General features: G+C 44.8%; 1 protein-coding gene across 1 annotated transcript; it reads right to left on the bottom strand.

Annotated features, from left to right (window-relative positions):
* Window positions 1-298: 298 nt before the first annotated feature.
* Window positions 299-16,554, bottom strand: fastk (Fas-activated serine/threonine kinase). The gene is made up of 11 exons (XM_083669391.1): window positions 15,796-16,554; window positions 9,275-10,220; window positions 8,441-8,759; window positions 7,508-7,695; window positions 6,067-6,215; window positions 5,603-5,819; window positions 4,201-4,360; window positions 3,904-3,995; window positions 3,046-3,763; window positions 2,569-2,683; window positions 299-2,096 (listed from the first exon to the last, which is right to left on the bottom strand). Exons 2-11 carry the CDS (start codon window positions 10,176-10,178, stop codon window positions 2,010-2,012), a joined length of 2,949 nt encoding a protein of 982 aa, XP_083525517.1. The 5' UTR covers window positions 10,179-10,220; window positions 15,796-16,554; the 3' UTR covers window positions 299-2,009.
* Window positions 16,555-18,372: the final 1,818 nt, after the last annotated feature.

Genomic DNA, 18,372 nt, shown 5'->3' with positions numbered 1-18,372 from the left:
AAACGGCTTTCAATTCTATTTCTCAAGACAGCTTCTCAAATTAACACAATAATAATCCGTGGCTGTAAAACGTGTCATGCAAAAAAACTATTTGGAGTGTGAGACATGCAATCTATCGTTACCTCTTTGGCCACAATCTATAGACTTTTGTCTAAACTGAATATGAAAGTATGCATTTATAAAGGATTTAATTCATGTAATATTTGGCACACAACATATGGATATGTTCAGACTTTTCACACAAAACCAGGACACTGAAGTTGCTTTTAATTTTTTAATAATATGTTTATATAGACATTTCAATATGTATATATAAACAAACTCTTTCTCCCTTCCCGCAGACATCCACACTCACACATCCGGGAGGAGTGATACCAATAGTAATAAATAATATCAGTAACATTCTTTGAATCACCTGTGTGTAATGCATTTATAGTGCTTTGAATCACAACCAAGTCATGTGAGCTCATGTACAGTTCTTATAAAGATGCCTACGTTAGGTGATTCATAGAGTGTAACCTGAATGTCACTTCCTTTCTCCCTGAACGGCTACATACAAAAGTCCATGTACAGAGAGCAAAGCAAACGCACGCAAGTGGAAAGAGATGGATAACCCCTAACAACAATTACCATGAGCCATTTCTTAACTTGGAACAATGTCCAAGGGCTGGAAGTTATTTACAGGGCAAATCGACCATCTAAAAACATGACCGTTTGAGAGCTGAAGTGTTGGATTCAAATTTAGCACCATGAGCTTGCAAAGTATCAAACTAAAAAAATGCTGTATCATACACATCACTACATGTCTTAATCATGCATTACTTTTGTCATGCAAAACTCAGCGTTCCATTTGAATTTCCTCTAATTAGAAATATTTGTTCCTACTTGAACATGTCTCTAGAACAAAAGACTGCACTATGGACCTTTTGTGTGTGCGTGCTTGAGTGTGTTTGTGAATGTCTCCACTCTCCGGTGCTTGTGTTTGGGGGTGGGTCATCATATATGAAGGGCCACAGATAAAACCAAGGACAGGTAAGGGTCAAAGTTTAAGTCAGACTTTCACAATGTGAGTGCGTTGCTTTGCTTGGGACACAAAAGCCGTTAAGAACATTCACAAAAATATATAACCTCTTTTTAAATTTAATTTATCTATCCTCATCCCCATCCTACCATCCATTTCGCCCACATCCGGTGCACCATTATTATAAAACTCTATTTCAGAGAAAACCTATCCCCCCCCCCCCAACCCCACCCTCATCCTTTCATTCCAATAAACTAATTGTAACCCTCATATCCCCATCACCAAGTTACATCTGAATACGATTAGGTCAAATGAACAGTTTCTAGTCCTAAATACCATAGCTGCAACCCATGTCCCAGTCCCTACCCAAACACAGTAGTCCCTGGCATGCGTTACAACTGGAGTTAAAGAAAGGATATAAAAAAGGGACCATTTTTTTTTTTTTTTTTTTTTTTTTAAATGAACAACACCAGAACATCAATCATTATCTCCATACAACTCTACAATAAACATCTTATTCCCCACTCTTCCACACCAAACCATGATCAAAAGTTTTATCATAGAAATACGCTGGTCAAAATGTAAAATGAACATGACTGTTGTGTGATTCGTCACTCTAAATAATCAAGAGGCAAAATGGTACCTTAACCGTTGTGAAAAATGCTTGCATGCAAGCATGACAACATGATAGTAGACCTGTCATCCCCAGGGGACTTACCCATAGTACCGTTTTGATCATTGCGAGAGCGTACTGCACACAGACGACTCATTCTTTGATTTTTTTTTTGCCCAGGGTTCGTCTTTCACACCAAACCCCTAACCTTTTTTTCGCAATCCAAATCTAAGCAGCCACAATGGCAATCTCTCTCTCGCACACACACACACACAGATGTGCACACAGACAGACACACACACACACACAGAGATACATACATGCGCATACACACACACACAGATATACGCACACACACACTCAAGTCTTTCGTTGTCATAAGGGGACCTCCAGGAGCTTTTTGTGGAGGTACTGCTTCACCTCATCTATACCGTTCAGCTTCTCCAGTTCATGATAGGGCAACTATGAAAGAGAGAAAAGAAGGAAGAGAAAGTTACCATCTCTGTTGATGTTGCCCATCTAAAAGTGAACTGGGTTAAGTGATTCACTAGCACTCCTGAGAGCAGGAGACAAACAAAGGACAACAAAATCAAAAAAGTTTTTTTTTTTTTTTTGATGAGTGCTAGTAATATAGCTGTCTCCAATAATGAGCTGTTGTCAGGAAATAGACATATTGCTATTGGCTCACAGCAGCTAAGGATCACTGTAATTGGGCTACAAAATAAAACATTTTATAAATAATAATAACAATAATAACGTATAATTACATTTTTCCTTTTAGGGGAGGGTTGGGGCAGGGAGGAAAAAAAAGGGACTAGAAATGATGGAAGCAATGCTATTGAATAGAACGAAAATTATATTTTTCCTACAAAGGGAATAAAGGTTGGGGTCAAAACCAGTGGTCGTCACAATGTCGCGTGGTGGTCCTACTTACTTGTAGGATGACGTAACCCAACAGCTGCAGGTGGCGGTCTCTCATCGCTCTGGAGCCCACCAGCACGTCCGAGTTGTGACAGTAGTGCCACTTGTCGTTCACGGACATCACCACTCTGAAGGAAAAAAGGAAATGGTATTTAAGTAATCGAAAATAAATACATTCAAATTTTGGAGAGGATCCCGCCTTCCCAAATGAGCTACCTTTCATGCATCTTAACTTTGCTAGACAAATGGGCAGAATTTTCCGGTATGTTTCTGTATGTGTTGAACAACCAACTGTAATAAATCACTCTGTGAGAATGAGTTAAGCGAGCTTCACTTTTAGCCATGATTTCCAGCTAATCGTTCTTGAAGAAAAGACCTAGCTCTTTTAGTGTGACAAATCAAAACAACTCTTAGAAAAGAAGCGTGATTAAAGTAACAGGGTGTGGTCCAAATCGGACATGACAGTTTTCAGGTTCCCCTCTTCACTGACCTCTTGACCTGCCGTTGATCTCCTCCAGACCTCTCTGCATCAGATCGGTTAGAGGCGTGCAGCTGCAGTGGCGAGGTGGGGCCCACATCACTGTCCCTGCCTTCCGGATACACCACCCCCTCGTAGAAGGTCTGTAGATCACAGTCGTTCCCCTGGCTCCCGGGCCCGACAGCCCCAGGTCCTCCCTCGTCCTCCAGGATCTTCCCTATGGAGAACTGGAAGAGGGAGTCCGGTGCGGCAGCTCCCCCGGCCCCGGGGGTCCCTGTCTGGGCTAGGCCGTCGGAGGGAGGGCTGCTGAGCGTGGAGCTGTCCTGGCTCTCCAGGGAGTGCTCCTTGGCCAGGCTGGAGTAGTAGTCGGCTGTGGGCGCGTAGTAAGGGTTGTAGTCCAGCGGGCCCCCACCGTTGGGCCCCACCCTGGGGGTCGATGCACAGGAGGCCGGGGCCCCACGCATGTGGTGAGATAAGAAGACCACAGACTCTGGCCCTGTCCCTAAGGTGTCTCCCCCCGGCTGCTGGTCCCCCTCTTCCTCTAGCGGGGTGAAGGGAGAGAACTTCTGAAAGTCAGAGGTGAGGGTTGCCATAGCCGCAGTTCCCTCTGAAGGTTTGGGGACCACGCCGATGGCGGGGACACAGGGGGTTGAGCCCACCCCTAAGGAGGTCCCGGCCCCCGTGCTGATGGGGAGAACCCGGCCGGAACCATCGATCCACAGTAGAAAGTCTAAAGATAAATGGGAGCAGAGTGGAAAGGGTTGCTTTTCAGTGCTATGGAATGGAATGTGATACAGTTGTATTCTGTAGTCGGTGACATCACCTTTGACGCTAACAGACTGTTAAATGTTATTATATTGTTCCCAGTACCTGTGTAATATCCCGGGGCCAGGACCTCATCTTGTTTGTAACCGTGCTCGCCAACCAGCTGCCGTAGGGCTTCAGCAACTAGACCCTTATAGCTGCAAAACACACAATAACTTTCACTTTCACAAAAAAGCTCCCTTGTTTTCCACATAGAAACATCTATCATTCTCACTTTCACTACATTACGCCCTAGGCTGCTCAGTCAATCACGAAAAACGAAATGCGAAGTAGCGTGGCTTGCTCACAGTGTGCCTACTGACTTAACAGTCCATCAAAGTTCTTTATTTCCACAGTCCCTACCTGTACTTGCGGTTGACCTCGTCTGCGGTCAGCGCGTGGTCGAACATGAGCACTTTGTGAGTATCCTGCAGTCGCGGCCCAGTGTACTCCTGGTATTCAAGTTCCACGGCCGCGTCCAACAGGGATAGGTACCGGCGTACGATCAGAGCGTAAGGGCTATCTGCAAAGGAGGACACAGAACGACAGGCCTGCATGTGAGCAACAGCAACTTGCATGAAAATACCGATCAACTATCCCCATACATTGCCCAAAGGTTGACTGCCTCCCTACTGTGCCCACCCTCTCCCCCTGCCTCAGAGGAAGACCCTTGCCCCCTTCTTCTGTTTGGCTACGGTGATCTACCTCCCACCACTCTGCGCTCCATGACTATTTTGGCCTACCCTCACTCACAAGCGGCCGCAAATTAACCTCTATAAAACTTTCAATCGGCAAAGCCCCACTCTACCTCTTCAAACTCCTCGCATTCTCCCAGTCCTGTTACGACCTATGCTCCAATAACTACATCCGTCCCCACTTCCTGCTCCATCACAGGCTCGGAAACATTTCAACACTCAGCTCCTACTGACTTGAATAAACTCCAACAGGATTTAAAACTCAGCCAATTTATCTCCCTCCCAAGTTTCATCAACAGTGTAATCGACCGTGTTATTCACTCTTGTGATCACTCTATCCGTGTTGTCTGTTATGTCTATTTCTATTTCTGTTTATCCTCAGGTACTGTTTGCTCTGTCTGTAACTTCAATTTTCTGCTTTGCTGCACATTCCATTACTCCTTCTTGGTCAGTTCGTTAATGCAAAAGAGAATATTCACGAGTGCAGATTAAATACGTGAATTTCTGCACACCGGAGAAAGGGTTAGGTGGGAAATGTAACCTGCTAAAAGGGACTCCAAGAACAATTTCATGAACAAATCCAATGTTTTAGTGACATGGGCCTTCTTCAAGGCATATTAACGTTTAGTTTAGCAAGTGCTATGCAGACTACTGGTGTCGTTTTTACCAGTTCCATGACAATGAAACATCTGAAAATGAATGTCAAATCTTAGATGTAAGAGTGACCCCTGGTGGCCTCAGTGGTATTACATTTATTCCAAAACTGACTTATGGATAGTCTCTTGCAAACACCGGTAAGTTAAATGAGGTCTGAGTCACAGACTTAGGTTTGCCTGTACAACATACGTGTCACATTGTTAGGGTTGTGGGTGTACTGTTCTCTTTCACTGGTGATGAAGCAACATGCTTTGTGACGTATGTATTCTTTGGGTGTGTGTTTGTATGCGTTTTGTGTGTGTGAGTATTGGTCTGTCGACCGTCTCACTAGTAACATTAACTGATTACTGATGAATGAAACTTCTTGTTGGTGCATGTTTGAATGCGTGTGTGTGTGTGTGTGTGTGACTCACTGGTGACATTGCTGATGAAGGCGGTGGAGAAGACCCTGTGCAGCACCAAGCCAGGGAAGTGGCCTAGCTGGAACAAGGACATGAGGATGTTGACGGTGGCCAGAGGGGAGCTCAGCGCCTTCAGCTCCAACACCACCTCCAGCTTAGAGAAGAACTGGGCCTCGTTGGACGGCCGGTAGCTCATGCGGCTGAACGGGAACACTAGCTTCTGGATCACCTGGTGGAGAATGGATTGATCAAATCTAGGGTTGCTGATGTGCCCTTGAGAGCAAGGCATTTAAACCTTAAGTGCCCAGGGGATGTGCACTGTGGCGGACCCTGTGCTCTGACCTCTCCGTGTCTCAGGGGTTATACATAAACACTGCATAATAAAGCAAGGCAATGGACAACACAGCAATCTTAATCTTACCAACCTCTAAATAAAAACAATTATGAGAGAAACCTAACCAGAGGAAACTCTGTACCTTGCTGTCCAGGTATTCGCCTTTCTTGACCAGAAAATCAGCAATGGTGTCAAGGAGGCGAGTCTCTCTCAGGCGGTGACGGGCAACGTATTTGGCAATGAGGGCCATTGTGTACGGGGTGATGCTGTCCACCTTTTTAGGCAGCTCCTCTGTTGGGACAAGGACAGGACACACATGGGGAAAGACCTTAAAAATGACTGACAACAGTGCTAGGGTTTAGATAGTTCTACAGGTACATTAGGTTCATTAGAACATTAGGTTCCATCACATCACTTTGCCATCATGCAAATAGAGCATATGGTAATGGGACAATTGGCTTGACAGGTGTTTCTGGTAAGTCAGGTATGTTCTGTCACATTATTTGTGCAGGCATAAGAGATCTTTGAATGTCAAGGATGGATTCTAGGCTTTGTGTTTGCCTTTGGAGTTCTCTATTGGTGTTTCTCAACATGTGGACCAAAGTGGTGTCAATGAAAGTCAAGGAAGCCTGAGGCTGAACAATCAGAAAAAAACTTTAGGCGTGCCAAAATCAACAGTTTGGAACATAATTAAAAAGAAGCACTGGTGACCTCAGCAATTGCAAACAGGCTGGTAGGCCACAGCAGACTTCAGTGGATGACCAAAGAATGCTCACCGTAATTAAGAAAACCCCCAAAACAACTGTCCCACTGACAGTTATCACACTAATTATCAAAAAGGATGGTCACTTACAGTTTACTAAAAAAGTACCTAAAAAGCCTGCAACGGTCTAGGAAAAGGTCATGTGGACAGATGAATATTATCATGTGATTGCAAGAGGAAGGTTTGGATCTGCCCAAGATTTACCGCATACCACCTCATCTGTGAAACACGATGCAGGGGGTGTTAGGTTTGGGCATGTACAGCTGCCACTAGATCTGGCTAACTAGTCTTAATTGATGATGTAACTGCTGACGGCAGCAGCAGAATGTATTCTGAAGTGTACAGAAGCAAGCAAATGCCTCCAAATTCATTGGATGGCAGTTCATCATACAGTAAGACAATGACCCAAAACATACTGCCATAGCAACAAGTTAAAAAGTGCAAAGTTCTTGACCGGCAGTCAATCTTCAGATTTAAATCCAATTGAACATGCATTCAAGACTTTAGGCAAAAAGACCTAAAAACAAACAACTGTTTTCTCTTGCAGAGCATCACCAGAGAAGACACCCAGTGTCTGGTGGGGTCAATGGGTCTCAGACTTCAGGCAGTTATTGAATGCAAAGAATTGTCAACCAAATACTAAACACGAGTGCTTAATTTGGACATTTGATACATCTCTCCCATCAATTTTGGGTACCATGAAACAGAAATTTCTGAATGGTGAAACCAATATGTACACAAATACCATCGTATAAGTATCATATCAAGAACAGAACATTTTAATCTCAAGACAGTGTAAAAAGGGAATAAATATACGTACCGGCGAGGCTGCCAACGAACCTCTCCTGTCTGTTCTGGTAGAACAGGTGTGAGCTGAAGATGAGCTCCAAGCTCTTGTTGCTTGCCTCTTGTGCACATGCTGCCAGCATCTCGTCCAGCAGCGCCATTTCCTGGTCGCGCACTCCACTCACACTAGCCAGCGTGTGCTTGACCAGCCGCAGGATCTTTCTGCAAGTAGGAATCGTGACGATGAACTTCATCAAGCATTAAAATATCTTAAGAAGGTGTCAATCCTACCCAGAGAGGGTGGAACCATTTTTTTTACAGACAAATGTGATAAAGCCATGCATTTGTGGATCATGTTTGCATGCATAAGTGAAATGTTAGTGCCAAAATTCGTAAACAAATCCAGACTGGCAAATGCAGATTCAACAGTTATCAAACTGCTGTGTTGATTGTATGTCTACACATGGTAATGCTTTTATTTAAAACTTTGGAAAGATGTTTGTCACTGCTTTTGTTTTTATTCACACATTGTGATGTTTGTTTGTAAATGTGAGAAATAATATCTCAAATACAAATCAAGGGGTGTTTGTTTGTGGATAGTCAATTATATTTGTACTTTGTTTGTAGTTTTTGTTGACAGATCATGGTACACATTTGTGCTGCTTTTATTTACAATAATATTGTCATTAATCTATCTCCATATTAAATGACCTGAGAATGCAAGTATGGTTTTAAATGCCACTAGACAATATAAAAGAAGGTCATGAGGTAGGCTAGGTCTATTTCCTCGTGACCAAAATGTCACTAATAGCCGTTAATACACGTTTTATATACAATAGAAATACTCAAGACTTTATTTTCATAACACATGTAAGGTGATGGTTCTTTATGGCCAACATTCCAATATCGAAATATTAAATTGGAGCTGCGCCTGCTGCAACCCCTACTTTGTTGTCTCTGACCCTACCTGTTGGCCAGCAGCTGCTCCGGGTTAGGGGACACGTTGGTAGCGCTGGCGTTCCCCGTCGCCACATCCTGCGGTTGCAGCGAGCGCCACTTGAGGCGGTAGTAGGAGAGCAGGAGGAAGAGCGTCTGTGGGTGACGTTCTCGCTCCAGGTTCTTCTCCAGTCCGGCCAGGCAGGCCTCAGTGAGCGGGTGCTGGCTACTGGGGTGGAGCTTCATGCTGGAGCTGAACACCATGGACACGTCCTTCTGGTTGAACTGGCCGAGTCGCGACTGAGACTCTGCCTCCAAGATCTGCACAACCCGGGAGTCGTTGGGGAGGCCTAGGGGTGGGTCAAACATGGAGTACACATTTACGATAGTTACGTAGAAAATACGCCCCATAATCGTAGGGCAGTGGATGTGTGCAAGGGCATTAGACAAAGCAGCGTACAGGTTCATATTACCATTGAACTATTAAATACGCACCCCTAATTGAGCAATTTAACGTAAAACTATTTCTGGGATTTATTTCATAACTTTTGTCAAAATAAAGAATGTGTTATATTGAGATAGTTAACCTCTCAATCACATTAGAACTAACCCTAACCCAACCCTAACCCTTTATTTAACGTGACGTTACACGGGCCACAACAGTGAATAGCATGGCAGCTCTATGTTCCATATAGGAATGAAAAGGACTACATAAAAGGTAGGCTAAGTAATTAAATATAAACAAATCTAATTATGCTATGGAGGCCTATCAATTCTCAAGCAGCAAATTATTATTATTATTTCAAATGCCCATCCCTAGAATCTGCACAAGCAACCACTGTGACTACCTAAAGCCCAGCCTCACCTAGAGCAGCAACAGCATACAGGCAGTTGACGATGCTGAAGTTGTCAAACTTGGCACAGTCGCTCACTATGGCATCACACAGCGTCTGGAAGTCCTGGTGCTTGAGGATCTGCCGGCCCTCATTCTCCCCTCCTCCACCTCCTCCTCCAGGAGAAGAAGAGACCAAGGCTACCTCAGCACCCCCTCTGCCCACACTCCCCCCTACACCGCTCCCGCCCCCGGCTTGTAGCAGCTGGCCGATCTTCTGCAGGGCGATAGGGTAGTGATTGTGGGAGATCTTGCCCGGGTTCTGGGTCACCCAGCGCAGCACCTCGTCCGGTTGCCGCGAGCGCTCGATCAGCCGCTTCATGGTGAAGAAGGTGTCGTAGCTCATCTTCTCGTGGATGAAGTTCCACGTCTTCTTCTTGCCGCCACCGTTGGCACCGCCGCTGGCGTGATGGTTCAGGTGAATATGCTGCTGGTAGTGGGGGTGGGGGGGGAGGGGCGGCGGGGGGGCTAGGTGTGGAGGCTGAGCGTGTGGATGGTAGCCGTGAAAGTGAGGCCCCCGCTGGGTGTCGGGGCGGCCCTGGTAGAGAGGGGCGTAGCTGGGAGGCGGCGGGGGCGGGTGGTGGGGGTGATGATGGGGATGGTGGTGTGGGGGGAGATGGGGGTGGTGGTGGTGGGGGTGGTGGTGGTTCTCCAGCATCGGCAGCCCTCCACCTGCCAGGCCCGACCGCCGACCTGGCTTGCCCCCTCCACTTCCACTCCCTCCTCCTCCTGTGCTGTACAGGCGGGTGGCGTACATGCCAATGAGGGCGAGGGTGATGGCCCTGAGGCGGCGGGAGTTTGGCGGGTAGAGGTGGGAGAGGGGCGAGGGGACGCTGCCGCTGCTCAGGATGCCCAGGCCAGAGGGCAGCCACAGCATAGTAGACAGGCTAGTTGACCACTGAGCCACAGCACACTATACCTACAGAGAGGGAGAGGGGAGAGAGGACGGATGGAGGGGGGTGGAGGGAAGGAGGGAGAGAGAGGGGGGAGGTAATAAGAAATTGACCTTTGGTTTTACACTCCTGGGATGGCGTCATTCACACATTTCTTTCTATGATAATTCCTAAGATTACGACATACCAATCAAATAATACATGACTTTATACGGTGATACCCTATGTACAGTAACTCATAATGTAACTCAGTCATTCAGAATAAAACACTGACACTGATTAAGCCAACCACAACCTACTTCAACAGCTACCCTAATAAATGGAACAGAGACATTTGAAAAGACATCCCTAAACAGTAAGACAGATAGATCGATAGGTACTTTATTGATCCCCGAGGGGAAATTAAGCCGTTATAGCAGCTCACATCACAAACAACAACAAAATAAAGTGACTATAGAATAAAAACAATATTTTATTTTAGAATAAAATAAATATCTAAAACATTATATACAGTAAGAACAGTCCAGTATTATTTAACATCCCCCAGCCTGACTGTGATCACCCTGATCGAGCCAGCTGGAGCAGTTGTACAGTCTTATTGAGGCAGGCAGAAAAGATCTCCTATAGCGCTCCTTAGTGCAACGTGGTTGTAATAATCTGTTGCTAAAGGAGCTTCTCTGCTCTGCCAGTGACATGTACGGGATGGGATTAATTGTCCATGATGGCCAGGAGTTTGGTCCTCATCCTCCTATTGGCCACTTCCTGACACCGAGGACAGAACCAGCTTTCCTAATAAGCATGTTCAGCCTCTTGCTGTCACCTTCCTTGATGCTGCTCCCCCAGCATACCACCACTGTGCGGACAGCAGTGCGCTGGCCACCACTGACTGGTAGAACATGTTCAGCAGAGTCCTGCACACACCAAAGGACCTGAGCCTCCTCAGGAGATAAAGCCGACTCTGACCCCTCTTGTACAGGACATGTGTTACCAGTCCAGTCCAGTTTTTGTCCAGGTGCACCCCCAGGTACTTAGGTACATAGCTCTGGACCACCTCCACGTCCTCTATCTGGATGGAAACAGGAGACAGGGGGACCCTAGTCCTCCTAAAGTCCACCACCATCTCCTTTGTCTTGCTGATGTTGAGTAGCAGGTGGTTCTGCTCACACCATTCAACAAAACTGTCTCCTGGCCTCCACTGATACATCTCACAATAGCAGAATCGTCAGAGAACTTCTGCAGTTTGCAAGTATCTGTTTTGTGCCTGAAGTCCGAGGTATAGCGGTTGAAGAGGAAGGGAGCCAGAACTTTCCCCTGGGGGGCGCCAGTGCTGCTCCCCACCCAGTCCGACACACATCCCTGCAGCCGTACAATCTGTGACCTGTTGGTCAGGTAGTTCGTTATCCAGGAAACAATGGGGGAGTCTACCTGCATCCTCAGCAACTTATCCGCAAGTAGTATGGTGTTAAATGCACTGGAAAAGTCAAAGAACATGACCCTCACAGTGCTGCCAGCCTTATCTAAATGGGAGTGAGCTCTGTGTAACAGGTCGATGATGGCATCATCCACACCAATGTCTGTCTGGTAGGCAAACTGCAGGGGGTCCACGAATGTCTTCACCAGGGGCCTCGTCTTTCCATGGTCTTCATGATGTGGGATGTCAAGGCTACCGGTCTAGTCATTCAGAACACTGGGGTTCATTTTCTTGGTACTGGTACCAGGCAAGATGTTTTCCACATTGATGGGACATGTATTGCAGAGGGGAGTGAGAGGGTCTGCAATTATAATCTTTGGTTCTCGGAATTGGAACCTTGTTGTTTTCGGGGGTTGGTATTGAGAAAGGGTAAGCTTCCCCAAAAGTACATTTATCAAAATTCTATCATTACTCCTGTGATTACAATCAAAGTCAGTCATTTATTCTCACACTAAGCAGAGCCGTTATTATCGCCACAATCTAATTCATCTCCTTTAACAATGTAATTTGCAATAGTAGGCTACAGAACCGATGGATTTTCCAATGTGCTCACCAAACTTCACGCAGTTTTAACCTCCTTTTATAATTCTCTCCATTCTTGATCCTGCCCTCTCTTTTCAACAGTAACCGCTGGTGAACTTCACAAGTTGTGGTTCACTCCACAACGGCGTCTCGAGCACGTGCAACTGCATGCAGTGGACGCAATTTGGCTACCTGACTTTGCAGACGACCATAGATGCAGGGGGACATTTCTAAATTAAGATTAGTCTACATGTATTGCAAAGGGGAGTGAGAGTGTCTGCTATTATATTAGGTGATCGGGATTAGAACCTTTCTGTTTTCGGGGCTTGGTCTTGGGCCATGGTGCAATACCCAAATGACGCGCGTCCCCATCTCGGCCTGGCAGCTGCACTGATCGTTTCGGTCCGTATTCATTCTTAGAAATTCGAGTGAGACCCAACCCCTGGTGGAGTCCCGTCAGATTAGAGCTGTATCAAAGCTCAACAGCATAAATGTGTGTCAAGATCTGTGTTTCCATTTCTTTGTAGCCTAATTGCTGCGTCTCCCGGAGGTACACTTATTGTCTGTATCAAAAGTAATTCCACAGACTGTATTGGACATATTGTGGTTTGTTTGTTCTTTTCGCGTACAGTAGGCTGTATATTTTTGTGAGTTTTTGCTGTTGAAAATGTCCATCCATGACAGTAAAGCTCCTTGTTGCCATACAGTCCTGCTCTGGAGAGAGTGTCTCTCTGGAGAGATGGATGGTAAATACACTGGAGTTGATTTATAGTAGGGTGGGCCTACTGTATGACTAATGATGGTCTTAATTTATATAGGCTTAGTACAACTACATTGCATTCAGATGAATTTGGCATAATGCAGACCCAATCAAACAATCAATTTCAAGGGGACTTTTTAGGTTTAAATGTGGTTATAGCCTTTAAATTAGAAAATATTTAGACCTATTAGATTAATAGAGCTACTGTACATGTTGCCTCTATTGCGTGATTTGTGACACCCATCACACACCCAGGAGAAAGGGACCGAGGGCAGGGGGTTCCACGCTACAGAAATAGAGAACAGCTAGGTTCTATCAATAGTACATCTAGCCTTTTTGTTCAAACATTGAACCAATAAAACATTTAGCGGGCTATAAAAAGAAACCGCCAGAGATCAGGAATGTAAAGCCGTAATGCAAGTTCTTAAAGCTCTACTTAATTTCTAGAAACCCCCCAAATTCCCTCTATGGAATGGGTCTGTAATGGGTAGCGATCTGGTCTACAATGTGAGGCGGTGGTGGGGAGAAGCTGTGATTCAGTTTCTGAGCGAACGCATCATCTTCTCTAGGCTACTGCTGATCCATTCTTAAGAGATGACAAGAGAAGAGATGACGAGACATAGATTCAGTTTAAAAGTTCTTCACACACACGATAAAAACATGCACATAATGGTGAAAGACGTGAAAAATTGTATGCTATTTAATTTCGGGAATCAGATCAAATAACAAATAACCGAGGACAATGTTATTTGACAGCAATCAAAATGTAGCGAGTGCGTGTAGGCAGTGTCGTATGGGGTGCATCTTGGACAGAGTCAAGATGACCAAGGGCATAGGAGCTATCTTGACGTGTGTCGGAACCTGTCTTGGTTGAGGTGGGTGAGAGAGTGGGTTCAGCCACCTTGGCTTGGTAGCAAGCGTGCGTGGGCGCCGCGGGCAGGGAACCGTGTTGGACCAAGTGGAGTGGAGTGAGAGGGTGTAGGGGTCAAGTCGGGTCTCCAACCCTGTCAAGTGTGTGGGCAGCAGGGCTCATCTTGAGTTCAGTTTCAAGCGTGTGTAAGAACAAGAGTTGTAGCAAGTAGCAGTCGTGCTTCACTAAGCTGAAGAATTACCTAGGACTGCATCGTATTTATCAGTAGTGTTGTATGTAGAAAGAATTAAGCAGGTGTATAGGCTAGGATGCATGCCTGTCAATGTTTGATGTCAGAGCCCACAGTGAGCAGTGGTTGCAATAACACTGATATGCTGGGCTCTCCCTTAAAGAATGTAAGTGTGGCACTGTGCCATGCTGTGAACTTTGCGGCGCCACAATGTAAACATTTCAAGGCAAATTAAACGACACATTTAGTAATGACAGATTAACTATCTTTGATCACCAACGACAAAAACTAAAGTGAAAGTGTAATTGAAAGCGTTTTGCGCATTGACATGAATAAATGAGCCCGGTTTTGATAACGCAATCCAGCTCCACGCTGTTCAAAAATCCTGGGGAGAACCCTGGATATGGGTAACAGATGGTTTGCATTGAAGATGAAGAGAGGTGCCGATGATGAGATGTGAAGTGAAGCATTTGTGGTTCATTTGATAGATGATCACTCAGATGAGTGTGGGGTTCTGATGGATGGATGAAAAGTTTCTGCCTGGTCGCTGACCAAGCAGGAGTAAACATCCCCAAAACACAGCATAAGAGCCTGACAGTCAGTGTGTGCAAGAGTGGGGTAAGAACATGGCGTAGACGGACATGTGAGGGTGAGGGTAGGACATGACCGCGAGGTAGAAGCGGCGCAGGTGAGCATGGGTTAAAAAGACCATGGCCAGGAAGCAACGGCAAGATCCATCCCAGCATGACAAGTGGCAGACACTAGGTGGGCAGGACTGAGACGGTCCTGGTTGGGTAAAATGCTTAGCGGTGGCCTTGTGAGAGACTGTAGAAGCATGGGAGGTATACAGAGAATGCAACAGATGCTCGCTGTCAGCAAGTGCAATTAAAAGGGGCAGGGGCTCACGGAAGTCCGGGAAGGGAATGAGGAGTGAAAAGTAGTGAGCTGGAGTGAGCACATGGGAAGCCAGGTCACAAACTCGAGGAGAGCTAGCTCCCCCCCCCCACACACACACACACACACAGCTGTGGACTAAAGAGACTAAACTTACAGAGATACTCTGGTAATGGTTACATAACCCTGCCTCCCCTTCTAAAACCAATCCCGTCCAAAAAGGGCTAATGACTTGATTTAAATGACAGATGATTCAGGCATGACATTTCAAACATGCTTATTTAGAGTATATTGGTTACATTGTTTTTGGTTAAAAAAAAAAAAAAATGCTAACACTTAATGGTTAGTAACAGTGCCCTGATGAACAGAACCAAAGTATGGATTGAAATGTGTCCTTGTCCATAGACTTGAACTATCCCTTCAACCTTCTGCTTTGTTCAATAACAAACTGCAATGCATACGTTCTTACACCTTGAATATAACTTCGATTACTGTCACAAGTGTCAATCAGTGTGTCATCAATACAATTGTGTCAATTCCTAATGGGTTTCAGCTAGTTTAGTGTGGGCTAAAATTACCATAACACTCTGTAATTGATATGTTCCTCCACCTAAGAATATTGTCAATGAATTAGTTTTCAGCTCACTTAGGCATTTTTCTCTTCTGAATGTGATGCTTAAGCCTGTCAAGATTCCCTAGCTCAGATTGCTGCTAATGTTAGGTTAGGCGTTGGCTGGCCTAGCTATAGCTAGTAGCTAAGTTGCTAGCATCAGCTTAATATGACACTTCTAATAAATAAACAACAACTGTGGACTAGCATCTGGCTAGTTTTTGAAAGTGACAGTTATACTTACATGTTTGAGGTCAACCAAGATCCAGACGGGTGGGGTATAGCAGTGCTTTATAGCTATCTGGACTAGCTAGCTATCGCTATCAGCCACTACTACTAGCTAACTTTCTGTCTGTCTGATGAGAGCAATTGACAGTTTAAAATGCTTAATCTAGCTAGTTCGCGTCTCTTTTTGGTCCCAAAATCAATCAAGATCACTTGTTGTGTTAAGGCATAACACAGTCAAAGGGTAAACTGATGCTAGCGATATGTTCTGGCCTTGGCCAGCAATGAAGCCGCCCTGCTGCTGCTAAGCAGTTGCTTTTGGTTACGAGTGAGCTGTCAACTTGCAGTTAGCTAGCTAGCTAACTCACGTTGAATGACAGCTCATATTTCCAAGCTCACTAGCTAGATAATGTGCAAGTAATTTGCACGCTGGCTAACATAATAGCTCTCACGAGTTGTGGACATTCCTGCAACTCCTATACCCCTTGGTAATGTTGCTAGCTAGCGATCTGGCTGTCTCAACCTGCGGACTGTCCTCCAGCTCCAGACCTGCCTGGCTGGCTGGCTGACTGGCTGGCTGCTGGTGTTGGTCGATCGTAGCAGGCAGCAGTGGACATGGAATGGTGTGGTGACTATGCACTCAGGTTGCGCTCCTTCATTTATGTATCTGGTTGTCACTGGTTGTCACTTGACCGCATCGGCACCCGAAAAAGTTCTCACGAACAATCCAGTCACCCGTCCCTTTCACTCGGAGTCAACCACCCTGGTGTCCACCATCTTCCCGGCATACCGCTGCTAGGAGCTCCGCCCACCAACAACCAGAAACATGAGTGAAAACTCCGCCCAGCAGCTAAAAGGTACCTAAATAGCCTGCAGAGGTCCGGAAAAAGGTCTTGTGGACAGATGAGATGAATATTCTAATGGACCAGAGTGATTGCTCGTGGAAAGTTTGAAAAAAGATCTGCCCAAGATTTACAGCATATCACCCCATCTGTGAATCATGGTGCAGGGGGTGTTATGTTTGGGCATGCATAGCTGCCACTAGAACTTGCTTAATTGATGATATAACTGCTGACAACAGCAGAATGTATTCTGGAGTTACAGAAACGTCTTGTCTGCTTCAGTACAAGCAAATGCCTCCAAATTCATTAGATGGCATTTCATCATACAGTAAGACAATGACCCAAAACATACTGCCATAGCAACGAGGGAGGTTTTTTTGTGGCAAAACGTGGAAAGTTCTTGACTGGCCAAGTCAATTTTCACATTTAAATCCAATTGAACATGCATTTCCTGATGATAAACTTTTAGGCAAAAAGACCTCAAAACAAACAACAATGGAACATAGCTGCAGTACAGGCCTGGCAGAGCATCACCAGAGAATATGCCCAGCGTCTGGTGGGGTCAATGGGTCACAGACTTCAGGTAGTTATTGCATAGTCATAGTTTTGTCAACCAAATACTAAACATTGCTTAATTTGGACATTATATGAATCTGTCCCATTACTTATTCTGAATGGTGAAACCTATATGTATACAAATACCATCAAATAAAAACTGAGAATCTCTGCATTAACCTCATAGTAATTGTTTGATTTCAAATCCAGCCTTTTGGAGTGTAGAACCAAAAGAAGAAAAATGCTTCACTGTCCCTTTACTTATGCAGGGCACTGTACCAAGCGATTAGTTTCAACATGTCCATAATATGTCATGTTATTTCATCATCAACTTTATTGTCAATCCATCTAGCCTTCTATATCTGATTTGATTCTCGACGTAGCTTAATCATAAAAGTATAGCAGTTAGGTAATATGAGTACTGCATTGAAAGTTGACTCAGATTGTAATGACTTGAGAAATTAATTAACACTGTTTGTTAATTAATATCGATTGACAGAGAATGGTTAAACTTGCATTATACTTATAGAAAGCCTTACCTTCAGCCATGATGTGTACAATGTAATCCACTTGATATCATCATCTGAAGTAAATTAGCATTCCACAGAAAACATGCTCCAAATATCACTGATATTAAAATAAATAGGCCAATATCTTCCATCACTAGCCAAGATTGTTGATCTCAACTCATGATGTCCGCTCATGACAGGGACCCATGTTCTATCAAGCCTTGTTATGAATAAAAATAAATAAATAAATAAAAATCTGTTCTGAAGCTGTGATGTCTAAAAGTTCATTGCCCAAATAACACGTTTCCAAGTAAAGTATTAGCCTACTTTTGCTACAGAAGCCTATAGTTAAAAATCGAGTGAGGTACCATAACAACCTACATATATATATGGAATTCGAAAACGATTTTTTTTCATGATTATTCATCTTCATATTATTCATCATAATTAATAAAATCTGGTTGTCGAGCAGTTTCTTCATAAAACTCCCTTGGAGGACCATTTGCCGTGCATTTCTCATTCACTCCCTTTGGCCTCTATTGAGCACCTTGTCTTCTTGTATACCACAATGCACTACGATATTAGCCGTTAGGCGCATTACCTCAAAATGCTAAAAGTCCGGCCTCTTGGTTCCATACTCTTTGTTATTACCAAAGAGAGTTATTACGCAGCATGCTGATGACAGAAGAA

This window comes from Argentina silus (assembly GCF_951799395.1).
Source record: "Argentina silus genome assembly, chromosome: 1".
Taxonomy (NCBI): Eukaryota; Metazoa; Chordata; class Actinopteri; order Argentiniformes; family Argentinidae; genus Argentina; species Argentina silus.
The sequence above is the reverse complement of the archived record's forward strand: the minus strand, read 5'-3'. Positions and strand labels throughout refer to the sequence as shown.

Excerpts from the sequence above, each read along its gene's own strand:
- fastk (XM_083669391.1), bottom strand. The coding sequence starts at position 10,178 with ATGCTGTGGCTGCCCTCTGGCCTGGGCATCCTGAGCAGCGGCAGCGTC. Across the intron at positions 3,996-4,200 it reads GAGGTCAACCGCAAGTACAG|CTATAAGGGTCTAGTTGCTG; the intron begins GTAGGGACTGTG and ends TGTGTTTTGCAG. Across the intron at positions 3,764-3,903 it reads GGCCCCGGGATATTACACAG|ACTTTCTACTGTGGATCGAT; the intron begins GTACTGGGAACA and ends ATTTATCTTTAG.